The sequence below is a fragment of the Natrix helvetica genome (genome assembly GCF_964273705.1).
Source record: "Natrix helvetica genome assembly, chromosome: 8".
Classification (NCBI taxonomy): domain Eukaryota; kingdom Metazoa; phylum Chordata; class Lepidosauria; order Squamata; family Natricidae; genus Natrix; species Natrix helvetica.
The window spans coordinates 12,228,720-12,241,737 of record NC_138559.1 but is presented as its reverse complement, the minus strand read 5'-3'; the positions used below and the strand labels follow the sequence as shown (position 1 = coordinate 12,241,737).

At 42.5% G+C, this 13,018-nt stretch overlaps 1 protein-coding gene across 1 annotated transcript in view; it reads right to left on the bottom strand.

The window, feature by feature from the left end:
• Positions 1–6,798: 6,798 nt before the first annotated feature.
• Positions 6,799–13,018, bottom strand: part of LOC309396041 (dihydropyrimidinase-related protein 2) — a 58,887-nt gene continuing 52,667 nt past the window's right edge. Inside the window, exon 14 of the mRNA XM_081960778.1 lies at positions 6,799–11,203. Within this exon, the coding sequence (XP_081816904.1) occupies positions 11,112–11,203 (92 nt within the window). The 3' untranslated portion in view covers positions 6,799–11,111. The remainder of the gene's footprint in view (positions 11,204–13,018) is intronic.

Sequence of the window (13,018 nt, the reverse complement as noted above, 5' to 3'; positions counted from 1 at the left end):
TTAAATGAGGCTTTGTATTCTATGAGTTGTCACATGCGAATAGGCGGTAATATAAATTCAATACATAAAATAATTAATTAATTAATTAATTTTTTTTAAAAAAACCAAGAAGACGACCAACCTAGAACTAAGGAGAAATTTCCTGACAGTTGCAACAATTAACAATTAATGGCTTTGCCTTCACAAGTTGCTCCATTACTAGAGGTTTTTAATATGAGATTGGACAATCCAGAATGGTAAAGGGTCTCCTGCTTGTGCAAGGGGGGGTGGACTAGAAGACCTCCAAGGTCCCTTCCAACTCTGTTATTCTATTATTATGCAGAAACTGAGGCCAGAGGAAGGAGAAAACTTCTGAGGAAGTACATAGACGTCAAAGACTATTGAAGTCACCAGGGCTACCCTGAATATTGAAGTAAACTTTCCCATCCTCAAAAAGATGACCAGAAGTCATTAAACTTATATATCTCAACATTTTCTGCTTTCAAATGTTCCTCTTCAGTGAAGCCCAAGTTAGATTAATGTTCATTTTACCTATCTCTTTTTAACTACAATTTACAACTTTGAATGTGAATTGTCCCAAATTCCTGATGGGGCAGCACAGGGAAAGATTTATACCAACCAATATAGCCACAAGATATGTGGGAAAAAATGTTACATACAATACCAAATAAATATCCTACCTAGACTGAAAGAAAAGTGAATTACTCACAGTAAAATGAAGACACCTCTGGGCCTGGGAGAATTCAAAGCGGTTGGAAGGCTAACTTAACTATTAACAGAATAGCAACTATTCCACATGTGTTTTCAAATTAAGAAAACCCTGATCAGCATAGATTAGGATCAGGTGATTCTTTTGTCTCCACAAAATCACTACTGAGACTGGAGTTAAAGGGCCCTGGTCTCTTTCTGCAAGCTTTTGTATAGCCAAGATACTGTAGACCAGGGGTGCTCAATCTTGGCAACTTTAAGATGTGTGGACTTCAACTCCCAGAATTCCCCAGCCAGTCATGGCTCAGTTGCCAAGAACCTAAATTTTGATCATGGAGATGCTGCAACAGACATAGGAAAACAGGTGCTAAGTCTCTTTATTCGGCACCATTGAAACTTGGGTTTCAATAAACTGTTAAGTCAAGGACTATCTGTATTTTAAAGCCATCTTTGACATTATTCAATATTGCACATTAGGTTCCATTAGTTAATAAACTCAGAAATTAGATGCCTATGTACATTAGAAATTGCTATCTTTTTTTAAAAAAATCTGAAAGTAAAATAAATTGCTCTATATTTGAAAAATTTTAAGGCTACTCTTTTTATAGTAATGTTGCTACTGGCCAGAGTTATCATTGTATTTTTTTTAAAATCCTGCCAAGGATCAAAAAATGGTTTTACAAATAAAACAACAGTACAGGGAGTCCTTTGACTTATGACTATTCCGGATCCAGTTTTGGTCACCACGCTATAAAAAAGATGTTGAGACTCTAGAAAGAGTGCAGAGAAGAGCAACCAAGATGATTAGGGGATTGGAGGCTAAAACATACGATGAACAGTTGCAGGAACTGGGCATGGCTAGTCTAGGGAAGAGAAGGACCAGGGGAGACAGGAGAGCATCTTCCAATATTTGAAGGGCTGCCAGAGAGAGGAGGGGGCCAAACTATTTTCCAAGGCATCTGAAGGCCAGAAAAGGAATAATGGATGGAAACTGAACAGGGAGAAATTCAACCTGGAAATAAGGAGAAATTTTCTGACAGTGAGAACAATCAACCAATGCCTGTGGAAGTTGTGGGAGCTTCATCACTGGAAGCTTTCAAGAAGAGACTGGACTGGCCATCTGTTAGAAATGGTGTAGGGTCTCCTGCTAGGGTGGGGGAGAGGTTGAGCTAGATGACCTACAAGGTCCCTTCCAACTCTGTTAATCTAATCTAATGAGAGTTTCAAATTATAACAGCTTTGGATAAGTTTCTTATGACCCATCCTCAAAGTTATGACCGTCATACCACCCTCGCAGACTTGTGATTGTAATGTGTGATCTTCCCAGTTGGCTCCTAAAAAACAACAGCTAGACTCACTTAGCAATTGTGAAATTCACTTAAAGACCATGGTAAAAATCGTTGTAAAATCATGCCTGGTCACACAAGTCCGTCCCCCAAACACTTGGTGACTAAAATTCTTATCCCAATTGTGGTCATAATTTGTTCCGATTTGTTGTTTTCCATGAGCTTTGCTGCCATCTTAGTGTTCTCAGCTGTTAATATACTTTAATTAGCAGTAACATCCTCAGCAAAAGATGACCAAATGTAAATGGAGGAGAAAGCAATATGAGACAGCCAGGTTTCAGTTATCTAGGCTCTCTGCTTATTAGTGAAAATGGGCCTTTCTGTCCCACTAGCCAGTTTAGATATATTATATATAGTTGTGATGGCGGCAGGCGGAGCCATTTGTTAGGGCACACCAGGCATTGCCCTGTCAGCTCCAGCACGCATGCGCACGCTAGCCATCTGACTTTAACCGTTTTCAGCCGTTTTTTGCCCTCCGGAGGCTTCCCTGAAGCTTAGAGGGCTGAAAAAGCACTGTAAAGCGGTATATAAGTCTAAGTGTTACTGCTATGGAAGGCTTCCAGGCTAATCTGATTGCTGTCCAGAAAGATAACCCCTGATGCCATTTTGGGGGTTCCTCCATGGTCTCCAAAGGGGACTGCAGACAATTTATCTCTCCAACTCACCCCAGTCAGAGAAAGGCAGATCGCATTAAGCCCCATAGTGGAAGATATTATGGTGCTAGTAAAATGGAAATTCAGGGAAAACATATTGTGTGTAACAAACGCACCTAGTTAGACGAAACAATTCTTCACCCAGGAACTCCCAGTAGACAATTAAATCCAGAAGGCACACTGAACAAACAAGCTCCACACCAAGTTCTTTGTTCTCAAGTGGCAATTATGGCAATCAAAATTAAATAGCTAAAGTTGCATGGGGGGTTTAGTCACAATGAAAGCATTTTCGCTTTTAATTCTGGAGCTCTTTGTTCCCATTAGGATTGCTGAACCTTGGACTTTTCTTTTTAATGTGCTCGAATATCCATGCCGTGGCTTTGATTTTTTTGAAGGGGTGGGGGGTGGGGGCAGATCCCATGATAGATACGAGAAACCCGAAGAAGCTGGAAGCAACGTTTGTAATTATGGCTAATAGACCAGGTTTATTACTCTTGAATTAAAATCACTGGGCCTCTGGGAAAGAATTAGAAGATTGTAGAGGACTCAAAAAGCAAAACCCAGGAATGAAGAGCTGGTGAGCAGACCAGCTCTTCAGTCATTTCTGCCCCAACAAGGAAGTGAGTGGTCTTGGCGGGTTTACGGCTCTGATAAGACAAGGAAATAGTTATCAAACTCAACTTGCAATTACAGAATGAAGCAAAATAACAGAAAAAGAGTTGGCCATCTCCTAGTCTAACCCTCTGCTCAAGCAGGAGACCACATACCAGGGGGTCTACGGGGCTGCCCTGGACGCCCCCTGATGCCTCAGCAGCGAAAACAGAGCTTGGGAGAGCCAGATGTGCCCCCCCCATCCTGTTTTCGGCCGCAATGGCCTCCTGCAGGCCCCCGTCAGTGAAAATGGAGCTTGGAGGGGCTGCATGCTCCCCCTCTCAGACTGTTTTCACTGGAAGAGGGCTAGCAAAACAAACTAAAAACAAAAGGGGAAATGTTTCCCCTTTTGCATTTGAGCATCCAAGAAGGGACAGGAAACGAGAAGGGGAAAGAAGAACAACAAAGAAAAAGGAAAGATACGGAGAGGAAAAAGAAAGGAAGGAAAGAAGGAAGGAAGGAAGGGTTAAGAGTGAGGGAGGGTCTGATGGAAGTTCCGCCTTAGCACTTGGCCCCCAACATGTGACGTTGAGCTGGCCACACACACCCAGCCACGCCCACCCCAGCCCCCTGAGGTCAAACACAATCCCGATTGGGCCCTCAATGAAATAGAGTTTCACACCCTTGCTCTATATACCACTCTGGACAAATGATTGTCCACTAATGGAGCATCACAACTTTTGGAGGCAAGGTGTTCCACTGGTTTAGTGTTCAATTTGGGAATTTCTCCTTAATTCGAGGTTGCTTCTCTCCTTGTTTAGTCTCCATCAACTGTTTCAACATTCAAAAATTTTGACACGGACCACGTTGATATATTTTGGAACAATGGTCCCAGAATTTTAATACTGTTTAAAAGATGTTATGAAACAGGAACAAGTTTTATCTGACAAGGAGACCAATTTGAAGGTCATTTAAAAATGGAAGGAGGCAAGGACATGGGAAAAGATGTCACACTGGGTACATGAAAAGAAACCAGCTTACATCCTAATAATTAAAGGTGATATGCAAATAATGAATAATATTTTTCTTATATTGGATTTTAAAGCCTTGAAAGGGCTTTGGAGGATTTTTTTGGAAGAGGGACAAAGAAAAAAATGATTTTTAAAAAATCAAGATTCTATGTTATTTAAAGGGGATAACAATCAAAATCATTAGAAGTTAAAGGAAGGGATATCAAGTTTATTTGATCAAGGTTAAAATAGATATGTTGTTATCTCCGGCAGCCCTTTATAGCTTATATCAGGCCTGAAATGAGGTCTTAATAATTTGTTTAAAGATAAGAGATGGGATATAATACAATAGCAGAGTTGGAAGGGACCTTGGAGGTCTTCTAGTCCAACCCTCTGCCTAGGCAGGAAACCCTATACCATTCCAGACAAATGGCTATCCAACATCTTCTTAAAGACTTCCAGTGTTGGGGCATTCACAACTATATAAATACAGATCATTTGTTGTATTTTAAGATGAAGTTACAGATTACTAAAATTGTTTATACTTGTAATGGAGTCACTTCATTCTTTTTCTTTATTCTTTACTTTCTTTTCCATTTCTTTCTATTTTTTCTGTTCCCTTTCTTTCCAAAAACCTTATTTTTTGTATTAGTTTTTATTGTTGTAATCCTTAATAAAATCACTTTACAAAAAGAGGAAAATGGAATGAGATTATCTTGAATCATTTCAAATACTGCAAAATCGTAATGCTAAATCCTAAATCAATATGTACACAATGGCTAACTTAACACAGTAAGCTACGATCAAACCACTTTGTAGTTTAAGCGCAAGGGGCAACTAGATTGCGGTTCTACCTCAGTAGAAATTCTATTTCACTCAACAGAAATTACTTGCAGCAGGCACAACTCGAGAGTTAGTTTGGATTAAGTGGAATAAAGGTGTAAGGCACCTTTGTGCATAAAATCAATCCATGTTTGGGATCTCAGTGTGATGCTTTTGTTGTGGCCTGTGGAGCTGGCAGCAGATTCGGACAGTGAGGAGGTTGGGGAGGAACATGGGCCAATCCTGGAGTCTGGGAAAGGCTCTGGTGAGGGCTCTGTTAGAGGCAGAGAGGGAGTTAAATAGCACTGAGGCAGAGGAACAGCTGGAGCCTGTTCCCAGTGTGTGTATGCACAGAGCTGCCAGAAAACAAGAACTAAGAAAGCAGGGTTGACTTGGGAGTAAAGCCACACCTTGGAGGTGATTGGCCCCTCCCATAGGAAACAAAAGAGGAGCAAACGGAGTTTCCTTTTTCAGGAAACAATTCGTTCCTTCGGTCGTTTCAAGAGTGGAAAGTTCTGTTTGTGACTATGAGACTCTGTGCCAAGTGTTGCCTTGTCTTGCAGTTGGAAACTAGTTATCTGGCAGCTCTCCGAGCGAGATAAGGTTCGTGCTGATAAACATTCCTCTGAAAGACTGTTTGCCAAGCCTTGCGGACTGTGACTGAAAGGAATTCACAGTCGTGTAAATAAAGGAGGTTTTGCCGGGACCAAAACTTCATGCTTTTTAAGGAAGTTAAGTCAGAACACCTGCAGCGCATGTTTCCATGCAGCTTTTGCAACCTAGTGGTCTCTGGATTCTGGGACCACAACTCCCAGAATTCCTTGAGTGAATGTTCCTAAGGGAGACATCAGTGGGGCAGACAAACAGCTGGAGCCTGTTCCCAGTGTGCGCATGCGCAGAGCTGCCAGACGAAGGGAACAGCTAAAGAACAGGTGTCGACTTGGGAGTAAGGCCACAGGTGGACAATGACTGGCCCCTCCCAGAGAAAATAAGAGGAGTGAAAGGGGGTGTGGAGTTTGCAGGAGACAATTAATTTGCTTAATTGGCTTGTGGCTCTCCGAGACGCCTTGCCAAGTTTTGCAGATATGGGCCTGGCAGCTCTCCAAGCCAGATAAGGTCTGTGACTGTAAATCCTCCCTTGAAAGACTTTGCTGGAATAAGTAGAATTCACAGTAAATTAATAAAAGGTTTTTTTGTCGGGATGAGTTTCCTTCATGCTCTTGGGTAGCCTTAGGTTTGCATATGTAAGTAAAAATAAGCACATACCCAATTTGGCCCAGTCACATTTGGTGCTGCATTACTGACACTAAACAGATGTTTGCGAATCTGCATGTTTTGGAAATTTTCACCATTTATTATATACGGTTTGGCGTTAGCACCTGGATCCTTAAAGTCAGCATCGCTAACTATAGCTTGAAGCTGGTGGCTCTTCTTGTTACATTTCAAGTTGAGCTCGACGCAAGGTTCCAAGTATACCTGAAGTTCACCGAGAAACGGGGACCCTGGCCTTTCCTTCCACAACTGGCCAAGTGTTTACAGTCGCTGACCTTCAGGCCTTTGAAAGTCCCCAAGTTGTGGAAGGTTGGCACACACTGCAATCTCGGCTTGGACCAACACACAAAAGACCCACACGTAACATCAACCTCTAGGACACCCCAGCTCAGCAACTGAAACAACAACATGTCATCTTTATTAAGGAGTTCCCATGGTAATGTAACACAGAATTTTAAAGAAAGAAACAACACACGACTTGTTTTATGCCATTATTTTCCCCATCCAGAGAGTGGTCAAATATTAAGGTTGGGGGTTTTGTTTTTTTGTTTTTGTCTACACACATGATCATCTTAGCACTTAACAGCTCCGTCACTCATGTTCACAAGCACAAAATCCAAGGAGTAAAATCCAGCTAGTATTAAATTCTACATAGTTTAATTATCTGTAATTATGATTTTTTTTCTCTTCTTTTAGAGCATCAAGTCACTGGGGTAAATTAATTCCATGTTCAGTGTCATTTTTTTTTATGCATTTACATAGGACAGTCATTAAAAACAGACACACGGAGCGAGTAAGCTCCCACAGGAAACAACATGCTTACATAGCCTGCAATTTTTTAAAAAACTTTTTTTTCTATTCCCCATCTCAAAGCACAAAGCAAAAACAACAATGATGAACATGGAGGGGGGAGAAAGAGAGAGAAACAGAGAGAAAGAAGGAAGACTCAAGTGAATAGCAGAAAGCTGCATTCATTCCATACAACTGAAACAAATACGAGTTTGCTTGGAGTTTGTTTGTTTTTTTTACAAAAGAATTGTTCTCCCATTTTTTTTTAAAAAAATGCTTAAATTCATTATTAAAGCACAAATGAAAAAAAATAACATTAAAAATAGCTGAACATATATATATATTACACTTACTAAATATTTTCTTAATAAAAGTGCAATCTCGTAAGTAAATTAAAAAGAAAGAAAGAAAGAAATCCATTTGAAATGGTCTGGAATTTGTTAACATGAACAAAAAGGAAAAACGAGCAGGTTAACTTCAAATTTCATACCTATTACACCGTACATTTCAGCATCCAAATGGCAGGGTGTTTTTTTTTTCCCACTCCGCCCTGAGCATTGGCAAACGTAGACCAAAGACAGGAAGTGTCCTAGGGATTATCTTCATATGGCTGAATGTATGGAAGGAGGAACACAAACACGTTGGATTATGCCCATCACCCATTGCTCCACAGCTACCAGAACATTGGGAATCTACATAAACATGTACACTTCACACGTGTTCCAGTAAATACGGTGGTACAGAGGTGAGCCCAGTCCGTATTGACAAGCTGGAAAAATATAGAGAGACAGTCAAGGATCCAGAAGAGGCCACAACTCAAGGTTAACTGGGAAGAAATGCCATGCTCTGCTTGGTCTGTGCATGGAAGTAGTGAAAGGAGCGATGGCATGTTGGACGGAGGGCCTTCTGACCTTAAGTTAGTGGAAAGAGAGCAAGGAGCGTTCATGACTTATTAATGAGGGAGGATCTGGGAATCTTACTATTTCATTGTGTAAAATACATGTTGGGTAAAGTCCTTAGGACGTTTTGGCCTTGAATGCAATCATGTCCTTCGTCCTCTTGGGTTTCAAAGGGCTTCTGGTTTATCTTAGGGAAAGTAGAAACTTAAAATCTTGTTAAACACAGTCGACTGGATTTAAGAATGGGGCTATTAAAACCCTTCCAAGACCTGCATCCAAGATTAAGTAAAGGCACAAATTAATCCCATAAGTGTACACCAAGACTGCTACTTAAAAAAAGGAAGAAGTAAGTAACAAAGGAAGGATGTGATCAAATAATGACTCAACCAACCCAAGAAGGATGGGAAAGAAAAGGGAGATTCTAAAGTCTTTGCATGTTACCCTCCTAGAAGGTTTAATGGAAGTGGTCATATTTCTATAGATTCAGATCAGGTAAGTACTGTGAATTGTGTCAGTTCCTGTATGGGCTACATACAGGTGAAACTCGCAAGTTATACGATATGCACATTTGGATTCTATCGTGGGATCGGAACAAGGCAAAAGGAGCATCCGCTTCACTGGACCAATAATAAATATTAAGAGGCCTCTGTCTACCTAGATGAGCACTTCTAATCCACCCACATTCAGACCTTTGCACAAATATTAAAAGAAGGATGGTTCGGGAGACGTTGGCAGTGTTATTGGCTTGTTAGGAATACACTGCCATCGGTTAGCACAAGGGATTTGAAGAGCAGCGACTGGACACTTCAGTTCGGAGTGGGTGCCAAGTGCCAGCGTGCCCAAAGTAGAAGCGTTTTATTTTCAACCCCAAACAATGCAGGGTTTTAGAACCACTTCCAAGTCAGGAAAACTCCAAAGCTCAATGCTTTAGTGATTCTGAGTTTTGGCCAAGCAAAAACCTGATTGTAGCCTATGAATGGCACCTATTCCCCCTCCCCTCAGCGGTTCCAAGTAGTATATTCCACTGGTTCAACCCAAAACTTTCCCAGGAACGTCAGTCTCTCACCTCAGCTGTCACCCATGTCTAGCAAGGAACATTGCATCAGCTTCCTCATTATGTCCACTGTCATCCTTCCCTTCCTGCCCTGAGCTGGCAAAGTCCTTGGCTTTTTCTTTTCCCACCCACCACCACTTGTGTCCAGGCCAAAGAAACTACAATTTTCTCTGCACGCAGATCAGAACTGCCCTGTTTCGTTCCAAGCGTGGACCAAAGCATTTCAAAGGGTGCGTTGTTTGATTCAGGCACCGGCTTCCTCAAACCTTCCAAGTACAGAACCGCTGTTCCATGAAACAGGTTGCGCAACCCTAACTCCAAAGCGAATCCTGATACATCTTGATCCAAGAACGGCAAGGATTCCAATTTTCCGGGTTCCATCCATTTTCTTTTTCTTGCACCAAGGCATTCTGGGAATCAGTCCTACATGTCTCTCCCATAGCTCAGTTTTCACTCAGTCAAGACACAACTCTCTTAAGACTACACTAGCAATGACATTTAGGCTTCCGTCCTTCCCCATAGCACTTTACAACACTCCCTGGGCACTTTAGCAATAGTAATATTACTATGAGTAGAAAGATGAAGATTGAGCTCAAGAAGGGCAATACTCTAGTAGACTTAAGATTCCCAGCTATGAAACAACTCATGTGTTGTTAGAATAGAAGCAGCAAGCCACCGTGACAATCACATTCCGCTCCTGGCCCTCTTATTTTGGGATAGTGGCAAGAATGGATCGATGCCTTTTTCTTTTTTTCAATACAATATACTTTTTTTAAGTGCAGGAAGTAATTTAGAAGATGCTCCCTGGCCAGTTCCCTTCTCTGAGCTCTCAATCCCTCAGAGTCTGTGGCTTGGCTTTTCTAAGAACCTACTTCCAATAGAGACTGAAGAGATTAAACAAGGGAGGGTCTACTTTGTAGAGAATCGGGTAATTTTAGGGAAAGTACAGTGGAGGGTGTCTTTTAGAAGGTATACATACATTCGATTCCAAAACTCAAAAGAACCCCTGAAAAATTTGGATGGCAAAACTCAAGGTTGGGTTGATGCAAGAAATGACCAGAATATGGTGGAGGGGGGGGGGGGGCTAAAACTCCAAAGAAAATAGGAAAATGGAAAGATTCTCTCCATCCTAAAATAAGGCATCACAAACAATGCAACAGGCAGGGACAAGTCTTAATCATATGTCTATACATACACACCCATATATAGAGAGAGAAGAAAAGGAAGAATCCTTCAATTGCTTCAAGAGTGGGATAAAGATATTAAATATCAAAATAAGATGGGGCACATTCTCCACTTCACAAAGACACCTTGACTTAGCAGCATAAAAATCCGTCCTCCCTCTACTTAGTGGAAAGGAGGTCATTTCATGGGTTTGGGATCTCAGATGGTTACCCCCACGTTCTAAGTCACCTGCTTGGCAAGTCCAGTTTTGGAAATGTCCAGTTTAAACCCTTTATTTCTCTTTCGCGGCAGCGAAAACCCAACCTTAATAGATGAGGGAGGTGGGGGGGGGGCGAAGAGGCAGCTCGCGGAAAATTCACTTTATCCTTCCTTTTATAAGAAAATTTAAAAAATAAAGAGAGGCAAAGAAATGACGATGCTCATGGTCACGCCAACTACAAGTTCTACACGTCAATGTTTTATCTCTTTTAAAAGCAGAAAAGGGAGGGGTGGACGGGAGAGGGGTGTCCGTTCCCAAGTGTGGAGGAAAGGAGAAGTGAGCAGGTTTTGTGAAGAGACGGGGTGGGAAACCGTTAACAATAAAAGGAAAAGGAGGGAGGGGAGGGAGGGAGAGATAAAGAGAGAGAGAGAGAGAGAGAGAGAGAGAGAGACTATGGCCTCATCCACTGCTTCTCCGCAGTAACCATCACAGGCTCTAAAAGAATTTAAAAAAAGATCTTTTCAAGTGCCCCCACCCTCTCCCGCCATCTCTAAGTGGACTTTGGCTCCCCCGGTCTCGTTTTTTAACCCAAGCTGGTGATGTTGGCGCGGCCACCAGGGGGTGCAACTATGCGCTGAGTAGTACGCCGTGGGATATTATCGTCGATTTGCGCACCTACAAGTTGGAAAGAGGGAGAGAGAGAAACATAGTAAGAAACTGAAGATGTAGAAGACGTATGTATAACAGGAGCAACTCAATTGTGACTTCAAAGTACGTCTAAAAGCAGTGTTTCTCAACCTTGGCGACTTTAAGTCCCGTGGACTTCAACTCCCAGAATTCCCCAGCCAAGCTGGGGGATTCTGGGAGTTGAAGTCCACGGGACTTAAAGTTGCCAAGGTTGAGAAACACTGGTCTAAAGCGTTGACTGGCTGTCTGCAATCTGGTGAATCGGACTGATCAATACGGGTATAGTCCTTGACTTACAAGAGTTCGCTTAGTGACCGTTTGAACGGCACTGAACAAGGTGATCGAGGACTCTTTCTCACACTTACAACCGTTGCAGCGTCCCCATGGTCATCGGATTTATCATTTGCATGCTTGACAACTGATTCACATTTACGACGGTTGCAGAGTCCCCGGGTCACGTGATCCCCTTTTGTGACCTTCTGACAAGCAAAGTCAACGGGGGAAGCCAGATTCAGTTAACAACCATGTTACTAATTTAAGAACTGTGGTGATTCACTTAACAACTGTGGCAAGAAAAGTCGTAAAATGGGACAAACTCTTCTAACAAGTGTTTCACTTGGCAACATGAATTTGAAGCTCAATTGTGGTCATAACTCAACGACTACCTATATATAGCAAGGGTCTCCAACCATGGCAACTTTTAGCCTGGCGGACTTCAACTCCCAGAATCCCCCAACGGCTGGGGAATTCTGGGAGTTGAAGTCCGCCAGGCTAAAAGTTGCCATGGTTGGAGACCCCTGCTATATATAGAATAATTTCATCTAAACTTGCTCTGTACTCCAGCGGTCCCCAACTTTTCTTCTTCCACAGACCAGCAGGGGGGGCAGCAGTGGCAGAGAGGGAGGGTACGGTTTCATACACAGAACCGAATGCCCTACATGAAGTCTTGCACCCTCACCTGCCACTTGAGCAGCCCGGTTCTGAATGGGCCACGGACCGGTACCAGTCCACAGACCAGGGATTGGGGACGCCTGCTGTCCTGGATGAGTGAAGTGGGAAGATTAAAAAAAGGGCATAAATAGCCTTTAGGAGGCTTGTAGAGTGCTCCTTGGGGGTGGCAAAACCGAGCAAAAAACGGCCCATTTTTTTTTGCAAAAACGGCCCTGTTTTTCGTCAAAAAAAGGGCATGCATAGCCTTTAGGAGGCTTATAGAGTGCCCGTGGGGCTGGGGAGGGGGGCAAAATTGAACAAAAAAGCCCATTTTCCGCTCATTTCTGCCCTCCCCAGCCCCCAGGAGCACTCTATAAGCCTCCTAAAGGCTCTGCATGGCCATTTTGGTGAAGTGGCAGGGTTTCGGGAGGCAAAAGATGCTGTATTCAGTGTATAAGACACACCCAGATTTTCAGCCTCTTTTTTGAGGGGAAAAAGATGCGTCTTATACTCCGAAAAATATGGTAAATCAAATCCATCCTGGTCCTTGACTTACAACCATTCCCTGAAAAAATGTGACTGTTAAAGCGGTCCTCACGGTCACGTGATCGAAATTCAGATGCTTGGCAAATGGCTCCTATTTATGATGTTTGCAATGTGCCGGGGTCATGGAATCCCCTTTGGGTTCAATTGTGGTCATAAGTCTGTAAGACCGCAAAACTCCTTTAACAACTGTCTTGTTTAGCAATGGAACATTTGGGCTCAACTGTTCAGTCGTTGTAGGTCAAGGACCACCTGTATAGCTTAATGTCGTTCCATGATTCTGAACGACGCTCATTTCAGTCCATAATTCTGGAAACTGCAGTTTGGAGA